This window comes from Euprymna scolopes, chromosome 29, assembly GCF_053919585.1.
Source record: "Euprymna scolopes isolate OS-2025 chromosome 29, ASM5391958v1, whole genome shotgun sequence".
Classification (NCBI taxonomy): Eukaryota; Metazoa; Mollusca; class Cephalopoda; order Sepiida; family Sepiolidae; genus Euprymna; species Euprymna scolopes.
In genome coordinates, this window is record NC_136510.1 from 52,497,081 (window position 1) to 52,515,580 (window position 18,500).

General features: G+C 30.8%; 1 protein-coding gene across 9 annotated transcripts in view; it reads right to left on the reverse strand.

Moving 5' to 3' along the window:
* LOC145252653 (suppressor of tumorigenicity 7 protein homolog) overlaps positions 1 to 18,500 on the reverse strand; it is a 292,187-nt gene that overhangs the window by 181,531 nt on the left and 92,156 nt on the right. The window contains exon 1 of one of the 9 annotated variants that reach the window (XM_080112414.1): positions 10,952 to 11,473. The exons of 5 other annotated variants lie outside the window; for them this stretch is intronic. In XM_080112414.1, coding sequence (XP_079968540.1) covers positions 10,952 to 10,970 — 19 coding nt within the window. In that variant the 5' untranslated portion in view covers positions 10,971 to 11,473. Of the gene's footprint in view, positions 1 to 10,951; positions 11,474 to 18,500 lie in introns of those variants that run through there. 3 more of the 9 variants (XM_080112416.1, XM_080112413.1, XM_080112415.1) reach the window with 3 other exon arrangements.

The following is an 18,500-nucleotide window of genomic DNA, read 5'->3' on the forward strand; positions in this document are numbered from 1 at the left end:
CAAATGAAATCATGACTGATTATGGTCCACAGTACTCTACAAGACTTTCCAAAGCTTCATCAATTCCTAGGTCATCAGGCACATCACAATCTGAATACACTACAGCTTCATAGAGAGACATGTGAAATATAAAATCAACAATAAAAAAATACAAGAGAGAACTGACATCCAACTTACCCTGTTACAGATTAGGGCAACACCAATAGACAGCAAATTGCCATCATCAGCTGAAATAGTGTTTGGAAGACCTATACTAACCACGTTACCCAGCCAATCAGAACCAGGAAAGAAAGAACATTGCAAACAGTTACAGGAGAGATGAGCAAGCATGAAAACCCATGATGACTATTATAGTGGAACCAGAAAATTACCACCATTATTCCCAGGTCAGTGTATATGGGTACTAAATAAACTTGACAACACATGACACCCTGGAACCACCATCAAGAATGATAAAAGACCTAGAAAGTAGAGCTGCACAATGGAACTAGACTCATTTGAAATCACGCCAAATTGTGCACCATATCAATTCCAGTGACAAAAAAAAAAAAGAAAAACAAAAAGGTTCACTTTGATATACTTGAATCTAACACTATACAGGACACAATAATGTTGGAGACGAAATCACCAAACCTAACATCAGACAAAAACAAATATGGCCCACTTCAAACTAAATCAGGCAGAACTGATATCCTTGCAATATAAAGACTGATCTTATTCCTTAGATCATAACACCATCACACGCTATAAATCAAAAATAAAGCAGACAACAAATGTATATGTACAACTAAATGGGTGGGAGTGGGGGTATAATACCACAGATACTGTTCACCTCGAATTACCTGGAACCAGATGTAACCTTTACCGACCTAACGCGCTCTCTTGAATAAAGTTGCTATCACACTTGCTTTATCATTTGGCTCTGATATCTTAACTAAATACTAACTATCACTTCACATTAAAACACATTAAAAAACGACCCTGGTGTCTAACTCTGTCCTGTGGGGAGGCATTGTAAATAGGAACAAGTATCACTTCAATTCCAAATGTAATACTAAATTGATCTTAATGCCAATATATGACTCAAGTAGCATGCCATCATCGAAAAAAAAAAAAAAAAAAAAAAAAAAAAAAAAGAAAAAGATTACAATTTGAGTCCTTGCATCACCTTTCTAATAAATTTATCATGTCGACAAACTTCATGCTTACCAAAAAATTTATTAAAACAAAATTTATATCAAAAGCATTAGAATAAAATTCTCTGCCAAATTAGCAAAGTTTTAATTTTCTTTCATACTTTATTTCATTTTCTTCTGTAAAATTTATCTTTGGCAACTAACATAGATGTGTAAGCATGCTTAAGTTGCCACTAAAAGTCCCTATTTTATTGCCTCCACACAAGAGCATGAACACAAGGTTGGCTTTGTGGTGAAAGTCCTGTGCCTCAAAAAGGGGCACTCTGGAGTAGAACAAAAATCTGAATTGCCTATGTCTAGAAAGATTTCTCCTTCATTGACAGAACAGAAAAGGTGAAGTGCAGAATTTGAAGAGAAAGTTTTAAAGTAATTTAACAAATTTAAAACAAAAAAAAAAAAAGGTTAAAACATACTATTAAATCAATGAAAATGATTATGAGGAGTAAAAATTTGACAAACTTTCGATTTTAGTTTTGAGAAAAACTATCATCTGAGAATAGATTTCATCCAAGATTTGTGTGAATACTAAGGGACCTCCAAATGTTTGTGGAAAATCGTAAAATTTTTGCATAAACTCAGAGATGTCATCATTCTGTGTATAAATTTCACGGATGGTCCAAAGCGCTAAAATATGAAGAATGGAAGCAACATCTTTTTGCTATTGTTTTGTTAGATTTTGATATTTATCAAAAAATATTATATTTATTAAAAAATACACCTTCATTCAAAGCAAATTAGAAGCCTTTTCCTTGCTCTTGTATGTTCAAATTCGCATTGCGTAGAGCACTTTTCCTGTTGCCTGTGGGATGTTGCTTTGGAACCTAAGTCCTTTTTTTATACATGCGTGACACATCAAAGGCATACAATTTCAGCTTCTGGCAACGAGTTGCCGTAAACGATGTGTAATAATCATCTCTAATTCAAGGGAAATTTTCTCATCTTTGTCCCTGCAGATAGCATTCAAGGAAACTCATGCTTCTGTGGTTGAATCCCCTTTGTAGGAAGCTCGAATTAATTCCCAGTTAGGAACGTGAAGATAATACTGTTTTGGCTCAATTTCTGTCATCGACTATATAAGAACTTTTCAACCATAGAGCGATGCGTATAATCGCTATTCTTTTAAATTCTGGACTTACCTCAATCAAGAAGTTAGAAGGTCATTACCAGGCCTGAAGCATGCAGAGGCTCATCGTTTCTGCAAACACTGACTGAATCAAGAAATCTGTTAGAACACCTATCTTTGCAATTTTCATGTTTTCAAGGGTCTTTTACCTCTGAATTTTTTTCACATCTACTGACACCGCATATTGCAAGGTGTAGATATCATACCAAAGTAGATTCATGATAGATAACATGTCAAAACGGCACTATATGTATATTAATCCCAAATCGAAAATCTGTAAGTGTAGAAAATTATGTTTTATATAAAAAATTGTGAATAAACCCGTATCACATTTTTGAGAGTTGATCCAAAAAGAATCTGCCTAACACAAACAGTGGAATTATTATTTCTACTATAGGATTATTGATAGATTCAAATTCAGTAAAAACGGTTTGTTTGAAGAGAATTTTCATTTAAATTTCTTGGCTAGAAGCAAAATGTATCTATTCCAATACTACACTATTTTTTCTGTCCTGTTAGTGAAGAAAAAAATCTTTCTAAACTGAGGAAATTTTAATTTTGGTCTCAATCTGGAGTGCTGAGTTTCTCTTCACATTAAAAAACCAACCATGTTGATAACTCCTATAGTGAGAAGGCAAATAGTGGCAAAGCTATAAACAAACATTTAAAAAACTGGTACTTATTCAGTTTACGGACCATGCTAAAATAACGTTATTTAGAAAGCCATTCTTAACATGATACCGTTGAAATTGAATTTAACTTGAAAATCCTATCTAACAAAGGATTTTTACAATGAATTTATTTCACTTCAAAATTTAACTGAAATTGTCAGCCGTGAAAACATTTTTCATTATAACCCCACCCCCACGTGTGCAAGTATTATTTTCCTTCTTGGGAATTAACTTTAGTCTTTAATCTTTCAAATACAATGAAAAAGTAGTCAGAAACCTACAAAAGAATCATGATAAACCGGCTTTCAAAACTATGTCCCCCCCCCTCTATCTTTTTATCGACATTTTTTGCCCGTACCTACCAAGTAGACTTCACCGTGTAAGGACGTGTTATATCTGTCTAATTCAAGGGAAAATTTTCCGCCTTCTTCCCGCAGAATGCATTCCTGGAAGGAAACTTATGCTTCTGTGGATGAAACCCCTTTGTGGAGAGTTTGAATTAATTCCCAGTTGGGAACTTATTAAAAAAATACTGATTCGGATGAATTTCTATCATACACTTTATAAGTACTTTTCAAACTACACAGCGATAAGGATAATGGCTATTCTTCCAAATTCTTAATTTGTCTCAGTCAAGAAGGATGGAAGGGGCCACTAACAACCCTGATGGCATGCAAAGGCGCATCGCTTCTGCAACCACTGCCTGAATCGAGAAATCCATTCAAGGAAGTTGTTTTAGCTTTGCAAATTTCGTATCTTCAAGGGGTTTTCATCTCTGGATTTTTTCAGACTACGACATCCATATGTAAACATTTTTTTAGGAGATGAGTGTATGACTGATGTTCAAATTTTCAATTACTTAAACTTTTAATAGTTCAGAACTCCGGTTTGACAATTGAGCAAAAGCGAAAGCAACATGGCCAATAATAAAGCGACAACAACACAAATGCCAACGACTGCAGACAATCTTCGGGAGGTGGGATAGAAAATACAAAATGTTTTCTTTCGATGGTCAAAAATATGTGTTGAGTACGGAGACAAGAAAAGATAATTTTGGTAATTTTTTTTCAAGTTACAGCAATATTAAATTAGACGGATAAGGGTAGCAGTAAAATTGTTTTCTTTTCCAAATAAATTTAAAAGCTGTTAGAATTAGATACTGATCCTGCAAAATCATGATGCTACAAGGCAAAATGATTCTCCTCGTTGTACAAATCTCTTTTTAAAAGGGCAAAAGCTAATGTTTTTTCGTCATGTAAATAGAGATTTGATCGTGCTTTTTATTGTTGCTTTTTAGAAAAAATGAGAGAAAGGAAAGGCAAAACGCAATAACAGAGAAAGAGACTGCGATATTAAACACGACTACTACGCATTTTTAAGACGCAGAATTATTAGTTGTTGGTGTTTGTTTTTTCCTCTCTCTCCAAGTTCTTAGTGATATAATACTTGTTAAAGTAACGTACCAGGAAGGGTTATGCTTCCAAGCATTATCTCCTATTCTAGAAGGAAAATTTTTTCATAGTCGGTCGCCTGAATGAACGTTAACACGTTTGATTACAAACTTTGCACCCAAACAGAACCAGGTCTTATGGTGGCTGGATTCTCTAGAATAAACCAACCTCAGGCTGGGGGGGGGGGCAATATTTATTTCTCTCATCGTGAGAAATGTTAACATAATGGGATTGGACAGTTATCGTCCCCGATGAGAAGCACTCTGACCTGCAACGAATGCATTCCTCGGTAGGAGCGCCTCAGGCGATTAGCAATAAACTAACTCCTTCGCAAAGAGAGAAGACAGAACTTAGGAGGGTGTCCACTGGACACCTCCTAGAACTGCACAGGAATACCGCAATCAACAGGGAAAAGGTCATTTCCGAAATAGCATAGACTGTTGATTTTGGTGCTGAGGATAAAAATGCCCCGGCTGGATGGTCCAACAGTCCAACACTACAATGGGAGGCATATGTGTTGATGGCGCAACATTCAAACACAACCAGGCAATAACACTTGTTATCGGTAAATAATACAAATAACTTTACATTTCTTCTGCCACGTCATAAATTATTTAAACTAGAAACATTAAAAATCAAAGAGGCCAACATAAAATACAATGACATTTCTACAATCAACTTTATTGTTTTGCAGAGAATGAAAAGGGACTGGGAGACAATTAAAGGCGATATTGAAACAAGAAGCGATATTCAAGTTGAAATATGAATTATATTTTATCTACACACACAGTAGTAGTCACATTAAGATGGTGCTTTTTGTAATTATCGCTAATGTTGAAGAATTAAAAAGCAAAAAAAAAAATAAATAAATAAAATAAAAAACTAAAGATAAAATTAAAGAAAATATTATTCAATATTTTAGAGGGAAGCTTTCGGCTAAAATAAATTCAGTTGATAATCAATTGAATCAGAATTTATAAATATATTTTATCTATTGTGACCATTTGTGACAATTTCTTCGTGGCTGTGCGTTTCTCGTCTCTACTTACATTTTTTTTTTTTAATATCAATTAAGTTAACTAAAAACACGTAATATCCTAAAGTATATATAGAAAATATTTTGAAATATATTGAAGCGGTTTGCTCCGAAATAGTTGACAAAAATTATCGGCTACTTTTCCCTGTTTATCGCAGAGCGCAAAACTAGGCCCACCAGTCACCACCAATCATAATCAAATATGTCTCAAATTGATCAAGGATAATTTCGTCTGCGTTAAATATTTTAAAGATTTAAATATTTGCTGATTTTCTCCACATTAAAAACGACCTTGTGTCTAACTTTGCCCTTGTGTCGAGGTAAGATTTTGCTATAAGTGAAAAACTTTGTATTTTTTTTTAAACTTCTCAAAAATAAATTAAATAAACCTTTTAAATAAAATTTTGCATCTGACAAAAATGATAATTGCCTCGGTCTGTAAGGATTTTCATCACCGATAGAGGACAGAAGACGCAATAAATGTCAACAACTTAGCAAAAGAGTTTCATTTAATGAAACTATGGCGATTTTATTTGAAAGATTTATTTATTAGCGAATCCCACGTTAAAAAAAAAAAAAAAAAAAAAAAAAATGCCTCCTTACGAGGGAAAAGATTTTAATGTGGGGACTATTAAGTTCACCAATAACTGGATTGGGACAAAAATAAAAATTTCATCAATTTAGAAAATTTCTCCTTCACTGAACAGGGTCCAAACAAAAAAAAACAAAACAATAAAAATATATGGTACTGGTCGCGATTAGATTTCCCTGCCAAACACCCTAAAAAAAAAACACTGACTTCTCCCTACGCATGAGCAAAGGAAAGGACATGTTTTAGTTGCCATAGTAACTAAACGATCATGAATTTTTATCGACTTTGTTTTACTGTTTATGAATATTGAAATAAAAGACATTACTACACATTAATATCTCACTTTTAATCACTTTTATCGACTTTCTTTTTTTTTACTGTTTATGTGTCACTTTTATCGACTTTTTCTTTTCTTTTTTAAATAGCATTTTCTTTTTTAAATGACGACGTTTTACTGTTTATGTCTCACTTTTATCGACTTTTTCTTTTTTTAATAGCATTTTCTTAAAATGAATATTAAAATAATTTCCCAACGTTTTTCATTTCTATGTTTTTAGTTTTGTGTGTTGAATGAAGCTTTTTTTTTTCATTACAACATTAGTTATCGACCCCGGTTCTGAGGCTGACAAACGACATCTGTCGGCGGTTCTTGAAACTAAATTACACGCATTCGCTTCATGTTACTGACATGCAGAAGTGCCAATGGTGCCATAGGTGTTATTGTAAATTAACACTCTTAGCTAATTCCGTAAAATGAGATTCTACTTTTTTAGGCGAATTTGCACCCTCCCCATGTTAAGAATGGCTTTTAATTAAGCTTAGAAATACGATTTAAAATATAGCGCGGATCATAAGTGCAGTGCAGTTGCAGTAGTGCACTTAAAGTGCACCAGCACCCATTTTTTATTAATAAATGTTTAGTAATTATTTTTCTTTTAATATTCATAAACAGTAAAAACGTCGTCATTTAAAAAGAAAATGCTATTTAAAAAAGAAAAGAAAAAGTCGATAAAAGTGACACATAAACAGTAAAAAAAAAGTCGATAAAAGTGATTAAAAGTGAGATATTATTAATAAATGTGTAGTAATGTCTTATTTCAATATTCATAAACAGTAAAACAAAGTCGATAAAATTCATGATCGTTTAGTTACTATGGCAACTAAAACATGTCCTTTGCTCATGCGTAGGGAGAAGTCAGTGTTTTTTTAGGGTGTTCGGCAGGGAACTCTAATCGCGACCAGTACCTCATTTTTTTTTTTTTTTAATCTTTTTTTTTTTCTTCTTCTATAAAACAGACTGTTTTTCTTCAATTTCAAATGTTGCATTTATTGGTTAATTTGAGTCACTCGAAACAAATCCTTGAGTGTGATTAGTGCGGGCAAATTAATCCATCTTATTAATTTTTTAGGGTTCTTTTTGGTAAATTCCTCTGGTGAAGTATATATATATATATATATATATATATATATATATATATATATAAACATTTCTTTGGCAATATTTTACGGCGTATCTAATATAAAATATTACCAAAAAAATGTTTTGTTTTATATATATATATATATATATACACACAAAATGTCTATTAAAAGTCAAAACATATGATGGCGTATCTAAGATACGGCATGTTTTGACTTTTAATAGACATTTTGATGTTATTTGTTTCTTACAAAACAAAAAAAATAGCACTAACCTTAAGTTCGAGTGGCAAAATCAGCAAAAATCAGAATAATTCATATTTGCATTTTACACGGTGGGTTAATTTGCTCTCACCGTTGCGAGAAACAGACAAAACTATTAGATAAAATTTGGGAGCCAACTTCTTCAATATACCCCCTTTAAAAATCTCATTAAAAATTTATTCTTCGTAAAGATGTCAGATACTTTAATTTTTAATTAATAGTTAAAAAATGAATTCGAAATTTGAAAGGAATTTGGAAGCATTTAAACTGACGAATGGAAAGTTATTTTTGCCTTTAAAATTCTTCATGAATTAAAAAGTGAAATTTTGATAACTATTTACATTGTTACTTTAGAAATATAGATTTCACTTTCAAAATCTATGTATATTAGCAGCAAAATACCATTTGAAGTATATAAAACAATCAATGCTGATTGCTGCTGAGTATGTACAACTATTATTAAAAAGAAAGCAATTTTTTCTCAACAAATCAAATATGACATTATTTGTTTTTATCGTATATTAAGAAAACGTGTTTGTGAGAGAGAATGCATTTTAAAAGTGCAAAACGGTAGATTATGTTGAATGTTGAAATCGAAATTTTGTAAACTTACAAAAAGTTATAAAAACAAAACAAAGCAATCAGCATTTTCATTTAACTTCAAATAAATAAATAGACGGATGAAAACAACAATTCCAACAATACAAAATTGCATTTTTTACTGATATTTTTCTTACTAGAAACCATTTAGAATGGAGATACATTAAAATGTTTTTATATTTTTTTTAATTGTGCCAAGAAATAAAGAGATAAACTCTTATGAAATCATTTCAACAAATTAGATTGCGTATATCTGAAAAATAATTTAATGATAAATATTTATTTACCAAATTTCATATTGCGGCAAGAACCTTTTTCTCCCAAAAATATTTTTTTTAATTAAAAGAAAATGTTATTTTGGGGAATTAAATTGAATATAATATTCTAACAAAAAAAAAAAAAAAAAAAAAAAAAAAAAAAAAAGTTAAACACTAATAACTTGAACATAGATCTTGTTTTAAATAACTTATTTATTTTTCCACGAATGGCTTTATTAAAACCTTGCTTAATCTATACAATGTTGTCTGGAAGCATTTTCTACTTTCATTTTTATGAAATTTAATTACGATGGTATTGTGTGGTCATTAAACTATTAATGGAATTCAATTGTTACCTTAGAGCTAACCGATTCAAGGTAGCCTAAAAATAAATAAACGTAAAAATAAGTAATATTGTTGTAAGTTGTTTTTAAAATTCTTACAAAAACTTTCAATAAAACCAACTTGCTATTCGAAAGGTTTTCAACTTTCGAAGGGTCACGAAGTATTTTATTTTATTTATTTATTTATTTATTGTCTATAGCTGAAAACAAGAATTGGAATTGCGATTTTCACCTGTGCCTCTAACTTTATAAACATCCATTCGATTAAGAAAATTATTAGATCAATTCTCGTAGTCGAGAAAACGTGATTAAGTAATTAAAGAAAAAACAAAACAAAAAATGCAGATAAATCTTTATGATGTACAACAAAAAAAAAAACACGTAATTTTAGGAGCCATTGTTTAAGGGGAAGACAACTCAATTCGATCTATCGAGTTCAAAATCTGTATTGTATTGAATACAATTTACACTTAAAATCGATCAAAATCGTAAAAAACTTTATCAATTAAAGTGATTTTTTTAAATATAATATCTTCGTTATGTGACGAGTACGTACATAAAGATTTTTCTGTGTTTTCTAAAGGAAGTGTAATACTAAATATGAAAAAAAAAAAAAACTTAAAATCATGCAAAATGCTATGCTGTAGAAATGTCAGTTGAATTTAGCAAAATAAAGAAAACCGCAAACAAAAACATTTCGTTTTCTAGTTCAAATTTTGACACTTTCTGTACTTTTGCACTTTATGGGCAGTTTTTTTTTCCGATGTGATTTCCAACTTAATAAACAAGAAAAAGATTGAATTTAAGTTGTTAGTAATTGAAAGTACAGAATGACTTTTAAAGCCATCTCTCCCCATGTTAAGAACTAGTTTCTAAATAACGTTATTATTTCAGTACGGCCCGTAAAACTGCAGAAGTACCAATAAATCACGTGACTAAACATGCATACCTGCAGATCAAAAGAACTTTATTTTTCATCCAATCATAAGAAAAACAATAAATTTAGCTTTCAAAGTTTATAATTTTAAGAAGAATTTTTTTTTAAATTTCGTCAAAAATTGAAAAAAAAAAACAAAAAAAACGGGAAAAATATTTCATTGGGATCAATTTTGCGAATCTGCATTAATAAAAACTAACAGACAATATCTTGTGCATCCGTTTGTCGCCTCAACGTAATTTTGATAAACCTCGAATTCCTATTATTTTCCATTATTAATCGAATATTGAAGTCAAGAACACAAATTTTGCAAAATAATATTTTTTATTAAATCTGACAAATTTTATTTGCCTGATGAATAAATACACCCTATTACTAATCGATAAAATTTGGGAACCATTTTGGGAGCCAACCACTTCAATATATCCCAACAGTAAAGTAAGGAAATGAAAACGATTTTTTTTTTAAAATAAAATAAATAAATAAATGTAAACACGACTATTTAGAATTTAGCTCCTTCCACCTAGGCAACACCGGAATAATATATATATATATATATATATATATATATATATATATATATATATATATATTGCTAAAATTAAAATAATGTTATCAATTTTGTTGCCTTTGTTTTCGATACATTTTTAAAATTCATTTTTATTCATTCAAGTAAAATCATTTTTTAATGTTTACACACAGTGAAATTGTTTGAATGCGATGAAATCACTGACAAGCGAGTTTCGAGCGTCATATTTAAAAATAAATACATTTTTTTTTTAAATAAAACTAAAACGAAAGATAAAAATAATTCGAGACAAACTATGCTTCTAAGACATTTTGAAATAATGTGCGTAAATAAAATTAAAACGGAAAAGGATTAATTAAACATAAATAAAATAATATAAATAAAAATAACAGACATGTCTAGACAGTTTCGTTACTATGTTGGTGTTTTGGTGTTACTGTTTAGCCAAGAATCTGGATTTAAAATAACCGAAATAAACGCACTCAAATAATAAGCCGACAATAAATATAATCATAATTAATGATTTACTCACAAAACAGTAAGTTCAGCATGGTGGCCAAAAAAAGTGGTAACACCAAAGGGTGAATTAAATCCTGTGGGTCACTCAGTCTGTATATCCTTTCTCGTAACAACCAAAATATAAATTACGTGGTCCTTCTTTATTAGGAAGCTGTATTTTATTGCAATCTAGAGTCTCATCTATCGAGATGTTTTCGTGCTTATTCTAGAGTCCACCATTTGACAGTAGTCGTGTGGCCCTACCATTGATAAGCACCTTCGTTGCGGCAGACTCTTCTTTTTACAGCAGATCTAAATACCTGACACTGACTTGACACACACACACGCTTTCTTTTTCTCGTGTTTATCGTGTATCCCCCCCTTTTCTTAGTAAATGGACTCGCCTTGCAATCTTGTTACGCGCGTTGGAAGATTCCATTAAGATAAATAATAGTGGACGGCTTTCGAATAGAAGTCATTTTTTTTTTCACATCCAGAATAGAATCTGCTACCGAAAGAAAAGATTGCGAGACGGAGAGGGAGATTAAACAATATTGAAAAGCGACGAGTAAACAACATTAAATAGTGAGAGAGGTGGGGATAAAAGAGAAAAACCGTAAACAATATTAAAGTGAAATGAAGAGATGAAAAAAATATTAAAAAGAAAGAGCCAGATCTAACAAAGAGAGTGGGGGTAATGAAGATATTGAAGATATTGAAAGAAATGACATGAAAGGCAGAAAGAGCGGGGCGGGGGGAGTGTTTTTTTTTTTCATCTCTTTTTCTTCGGTGGGAGGTGCAGAATCTGAATAAATAGATAGAGAGGGGAGTTATTATTTGTAGTAGAATAGCAGAAAAGGATGAAAACAAACAAACAACACAGATAGAAGAGTTATTAAGGGGTGTTTAATTACGAAAAAAGGAGAAGAGTGGGGGGGGGCAAATGGATGGAGGATGCAAAGAAGGTGCACTGCACTGCCACTGCACCGGATAAGAATGAGGTAGCGAGTGTTTTACAAACGTTTTCCTCGGGATGATTCGCGCAGTTTTCGATAAATTAAGATTTTTAAAAAATAGAGATTTAATTAAAATTCAGTATTAGAACCACCTTTTTTTATGAGTTTGCAATATTAAAAACAACAATCATGCAGAAGTTTATCTTTACACGTAGAAAGTTGAGTTTTTGTCGAAAAAAAAGTATACCTTTTCTATGTAAAAATTATTAAAACGAACTTCTTGATATACTTAGTAATGGATATGCGAGCGACTTTATAATGATTAACTAATTTGCATACTAATTGGAAAAACGAACTCTCATAAATTAATTATTCATTTTTACGATGGTTTATTGGATGATTGGTTTCATTACTCTTGGATCTATTTATGCATCTTCTACATTGTGCATACTTTGGTAGCATTTAGAATGAAAAAGTTCTAGCAAACGCGCGTGCGTGAGAGAGAGAGAGAGAGAGAGAGAGAGAGAGAGAGAGAGTAACCTTGTCTGTGTGTGTGGGACAGTTTCTACCAAACTCCTTTCTCAATTTTTGGTCTACAGGCTTGACACTCGATACATAGGGTACATGAACCAGTAGAACAAATGCGATTTGATTTTTTTTTTTATCAGTAAAAATAGCTGCTAAGGGGTCAAAAGTGAAAAAAAAATGAACTTGGCAGGAGTAAGTCAACTTAAAGAGTTCTTATATGCATACGTAAATATTATACGTTAAAGTGTTCTTAAACGCATACATAAAATTATACGTTACAGTCGGTTTAATTTTAACATTTTCTTAATCATCTGAGGATAGCTAAACTGGTAACAACTACAGCCGGACCGCTAAAGACTTTGGTTTCGATTCTAGCTAATGACACCCACGCAATTTTTTTTCTTTTTTTTTCTTTTCTGAATTTTTAAAATCATTACTATATAATTCAACTTACTATTTTTCGAAGCTTATAACTATTTGAAAAATGTAATTCAAACCCTATTTTTTTTTTCAATTAAAGGAGCAAATTAAAAATATAAAAAATAACTGGTTTAATAGCAAATTATGCAATATTTGTTTTTTTTAAAGCGGTTTTCTTAAAAAAAAAATATAAAGAAAATCAACATATTTTGACTTGCTTATAAATATATGTATATATATATATAAATGCTAAAAAATCACTTACTTAAAAAAATATACTATTAAATGGGTAGTTCCATCCTTCATTGTTAAGAATTTATTCAGCGACTCCAACCTATTTTGTTATATATATATATATATATATATATATATATATATATATTTTGTATAAAATATATATTACCACTTATCAAGGCCCATAGGCCACTCGAGGATGAGAGTTGAAAAGTGCACACACATTTCTAGATACCTATATCTAATAAGTTCAAAAGAAAGTACACACTTAGGGAGGTATTTTGGTGGTCAAGTCACTAAATAGAGATTAGCTGGTTTCCCGGCATAGCCCAGGATGTAATATAGATTGACTGAAATACATGTTCTAGCTGGTTTCTAGGCGTTGCCAGGGATGTAATATAGACACATTATGTTGTATATTACCTGTTCTCTTCTCCCTAAGGTAAAACAATTTCATATACATGCTGTAAATTACCTATGCTAGGGATAAAACATGAACAATACCAGTCCTAGGGTAGATAAAACAAATAATACATAGAGATGAAAGATTCCTCTCCCCTAAGAATAAAACATATGTTCAATATCTGCTTTTGTTTTTTCATTGTTTATTATACGGTCCCGAGCAACGCCGGGTAGCCCTGCTAGTTACTATATATTGGGTACAATATAATAATTAATAGAGTACTGCCAGTGTATCAGAAAGTGACCATTAAAAATGATGATCAGAACTTTAATAATTCAACTTACTATTTTTCAAAGCTTATAACTACTTGAAAAATGTAATTCAAACCCTATTTTTTTTTCAATTAAAGGAGCAAATTAAAAATATAAAAAATAACTGGTTTAATAGCAAATTATGCAATATTTGTTTTTTTAAAGCGGTTTTCTTAAAAAAAAAATATAAAGAAAATCAACATATTTTGACTTGCTTATAAATATATGTATATATATATATATAAATGCCAAAAAATCACTTAAAAAAAATATACTATTAAATGGGTAGTTCGATCCTTCATTGTTAAGAATTTATCCATATTTATATTTTAAATTCCATGTATTTTTTAAATAAAAGGACTTTATTTTTTAAAGCGAGGGTCGTAGAAAATCGCATTTTCGCAACGTGTTTTGCGCGAAGCTGTAAAGAGCTGCTGCTAAAATGAAATTTATGAAATACGGATTCGTTCAAGGGACATAAATAATGTCTCTTTTTTATTGCGTGTGTTAACCAAAATTAATATTTTTCATCCCCCATAGTTAAAAAGGAAACGCACATTCACTTATAAGTTTTTCCCCTAGAACAAAAAATCCGCTTCATCGATTTTTAAAAAAAATTCTTTTAATGAAGTACACGAGTTTTTGATTGATATATTTTAATACTTCTTTATCGACTAATTTTTTTTTCCTCTCTAAATATCTAAAATAAGAAAACATTCAATGAAATAGAAAGATTTGCTGTCAGCGTCTGGTATTTACTTGACGATGTAAGCATAACATGAGCTTTCATTAAAAAAAAAAAAAAAAAAAAAAATCAACGTGGTTTAAAAAAAAAAAAAAAGGTTTTACACTTTGGACTTTACATGTAAATTTCCCCAAAACTATTTTTTTTTTTTTTTTTTGTTTTAAATTAGAATATTTTTTTATTGATCTTTTATCTTCAATTTGTGATAAATTAATTATTAAAATTTTAGTAGACATTTCAAAATGGAGGAGGGGATTTGAAAAAAAAACGTTTCTCTAAAATATTATATTTGGTTTATTGGAAAGAGCTTAAAATTTCACATTGACCCTGAAAATATCGTAAAAATTGAACCAATAGAAAAATTTTTTTATAGATTTTTAAAGTTTAAAAATTGAAAAATATTTAACTCGTAAAATTCTATTGATTTTATTGCGTAAAAAATGGCTGCCTGAAGGCACGCCAGCATTTTGTAAACACTGTTTTTTTTTTTAAATAAAAAATAATATTTCTATTATTTTTTAAACAACTTTAATAGTTTATTTTGGAAGTATATTCCATACAGAAAATAAACAACCCACTTTAAAAAGAGAAATTACGAGTTTTTATTTATTTTATTTTATTCGCAGTTTTCTGTTAGGGGTGTCAAAAATTCCTCCAAATTTCTGATACACCTAGAGTACTGGCTCTATAATAATAAATACGACTTGTGAAATAAAAAAATGTTTTAATTTTATTAGTCTGTTGGTTTTTGCTTCCTTTTATATATATTTATTTGATGCCTGTCTGTAACGAAATCAGCGTCACAATTCTCAAAGATATTACGTCAGGAATTCCGTTTATATCGGAATTTATTTTTAATCGCTAATAATGTACATACATTTTTGTAATTCTTCTGCAAATGTTTAAATTTATTTTTGTTTATTCATGCCTCCAGTTTATGAACATTCCGGTATATATATATTATAAATAAATAATAAAAAATAAATAAATAGCATGGGTTTGACGGCGAATAAATAGCGAAAAAAGGAACTTGTGCATTTTTAACATTTTTCTTGTTTAAATTTTAGGAAAGTTCCCTCGGCGGCAAGGATAGAGTTAACAAATACCCCTTCCCTTTGTTAAGAATAGCTTTCTAAATTTCACGGGTTTTATAATTGCCACAAAAACAGAATAGATATATGTCCTTTGTTTATAAAACGTAAATTAAAAATGCTAAAATATCTTTTTTTTCTTTTAAGCTTTGATAAGGAACAGTTCCCAAATTCACATTTAAAAAATAAAACGAAACAAAATCAAACTTATGTCACACGAAGTAGATTCAGTTTAGAACTCCGAGGCGACGTGTTAACATCGAAACCATTGATCGATTTGCGTAGGTTCTTGTTAATGTTTTTATTTTATTTATAAAAGCTCTACTCACATATTTAGAACCTTTAAAAAAATATTGTTTTTTAGTTCATGTTACTAATATACTCGAACATATAAGCCGTGTAAAAAATTGTACCGACATTTCAACTGTTATCAGCATTGTCTGGATAATAAAAATGGTGATAATAATTTGCAAACATGATTCTTTTTTATATATATATATATATATATATATATATATATAGTTATGTAACTCTTATTCCATTAAGTTTGACGAAATATGACCAGCAACAATTAAAAAAAAATGTTCCCCAGGATTCGTAGCAAAATGACACTGAAACATAGGGAATGGGATATACTATTCTCAAGAGAGGCAAAAATAAATTTTGAACAATGCGCACATACAAAAATAACAGACAGCACTGTTAAACAATACAAATTTTATTAAATAAACTTACTAAGAGATGTATGAAAAACTAAAAGGAAGAAAAAAATAAAAACAAAAGAGAATATAATCAAGTTACTGGGTATAAGACATATTCTACTAATCAATTTCACCAAGCAAAATTTGTCATATCAACGCAAAAGGTGCATGAGCATTTACTAGTCAACTAGAGAGTAAGAAAGAAAAATAGGAGCTAAACTCACAGTTCCATTCTTTTCATATATGTGAATTTCTTTTTTGTATGGGATAATATTAGTTTATATTTTTTGGTCGCATTATTTGTGTTTACAAGTTATCGAGTTTTGTTTTATTATCCGGGGCATCTTGTTGCTGGTTGAAAAATATCTTGTTTATTTCTTATTCTCTCTTCTTCATTGGCCCTGTCGGTGGGGCATTAGAATTAGAATACGCCAACTGCCCCCTGCAGAGGGTAAAAGCCCCTCAATGGGGGGCCTGGATATGACCTTAAACTATATCCAGTGGTTAGGCCCCAGCTTGTGGGCTTTGGGGAGTGTGGAGCCACCCCTTAATTGCCATTGCTCCCAGGTCCACTCTGATCCGGAGTGGTAGTACCTGTTAGGGTCCCAAATATGGGTTGAATAGAAACCGATGTGAAAACAACAAATATATTCTATTAAAAAAAATTTTCTTCAAAATCTTTGGATTCGGCATTAAATAACCCGAAAAGGGTTGATATGCCGTAAAACACAACCAACTCTTCTTCATCACCATTCTATCCACTAGCCTCTTCATTCGTATCTTTCTCATCTGCCGCAATATGAGGTAGTAGAAAATTGGCTATCCATTATCTCTGCCTGCCGTCTGTCAACTCTTTCTGGTAGTCCTCCAATTTTTTCTTTCTTATGTATTGTATGTCGTAGCCCCCGAAAGGTACAGTGGCATTTTGCCGTCCCTTACCCCTACCAATCTGTTGTCTCCAATTCTTTCATCTCCAATTGCCTCTCTAGCGGTCTCTTTACCTTTTTCTTCATGGTACATAACTTTTCGGATGCATACTGTCTATTGTATCCTCTCTCTCTCTCTCTCTCTCTCTCTCTCTCTCTCTCTCTCTCTCTCTCTCTCTCTCTCTCTCTCTCTCTCTGTACATTTTTTTTTTTTTTACGCAAGCGTCTTCACATATGCGTGCCAACTCATGTATCCTCTCTTTCTTTTATCTTTTTCTCTGTTTGCCCTCTTCCTCCCTCCTCGCTTGACCGTATCTTTTACGGATGCATATATATATATATCTTTTCATTCTCTTTTAAAATGGCTGTTCGCCCGTTCTTTCTCTTTACAAATCTTCTCTCACTTTCTCTTCTAATTTTATTTTTTTCACCCAGACGATAAATAAAAATAAAGAAATCTTTCTCTCTCTTCGTATAAATATCTCTTCGCTGACAATTACAAGTAAAGAAAACAAAATATTGACGATTCTTGGCTCAGCTTTAAAAAAATCAATTTTAAAATTAAAAAAATGTAATAAAATATGTAATCCAATTACATGATTACATAACTATATCTATCTCTACAATTAAAAGTAACTTATGTGTGTGCATGCGTGAGTTCCTTCCTCATAGATTCCAAAACGGCTGAGCCTATCTTTTGCAAATTTCACACAAAGCTAAGTTATATGTCTGGCAGTGTTTTGGATATGTTCTGTACAGAAATTCATCTGATAAGTATCGAAAATCAAAAAAATCCGATCTTAAAAATAGCTTTTCTCTCTGATAGATAAAAAGAATAAATTTTACAGGGGGATATTTTACGTTACACTGGCCAAAGGAGATAAAATTTTAGCAAATCATTTCTTCTTAAAATAAAAACAACAAAAAACAAAAACAGATATATTATAATCTGGAGATATAGCTTAATTGTAATTTATTTTAATTTTTTCTTATTAATGAGTTCAATTTACGATAAAAAGGTACCATTTAAAATCGCATCAAATCATTTCTTTGTTTGCATATTTTAAAACTAAACATTAATCAGAAGTGACTTTTCCAGAGCATTCATCGTCAAGCCCAAATATCAGCTGACGTGATATTGTAAACAAACACAGACGGAATTTGATGAACGGCATTATCATTATCATTTTTTTGCAAATTAGTTCACCGGACAAATCATTCCTTGTAATATAGAGTAATCAATAAAGGATTGATTCTATAATAATACA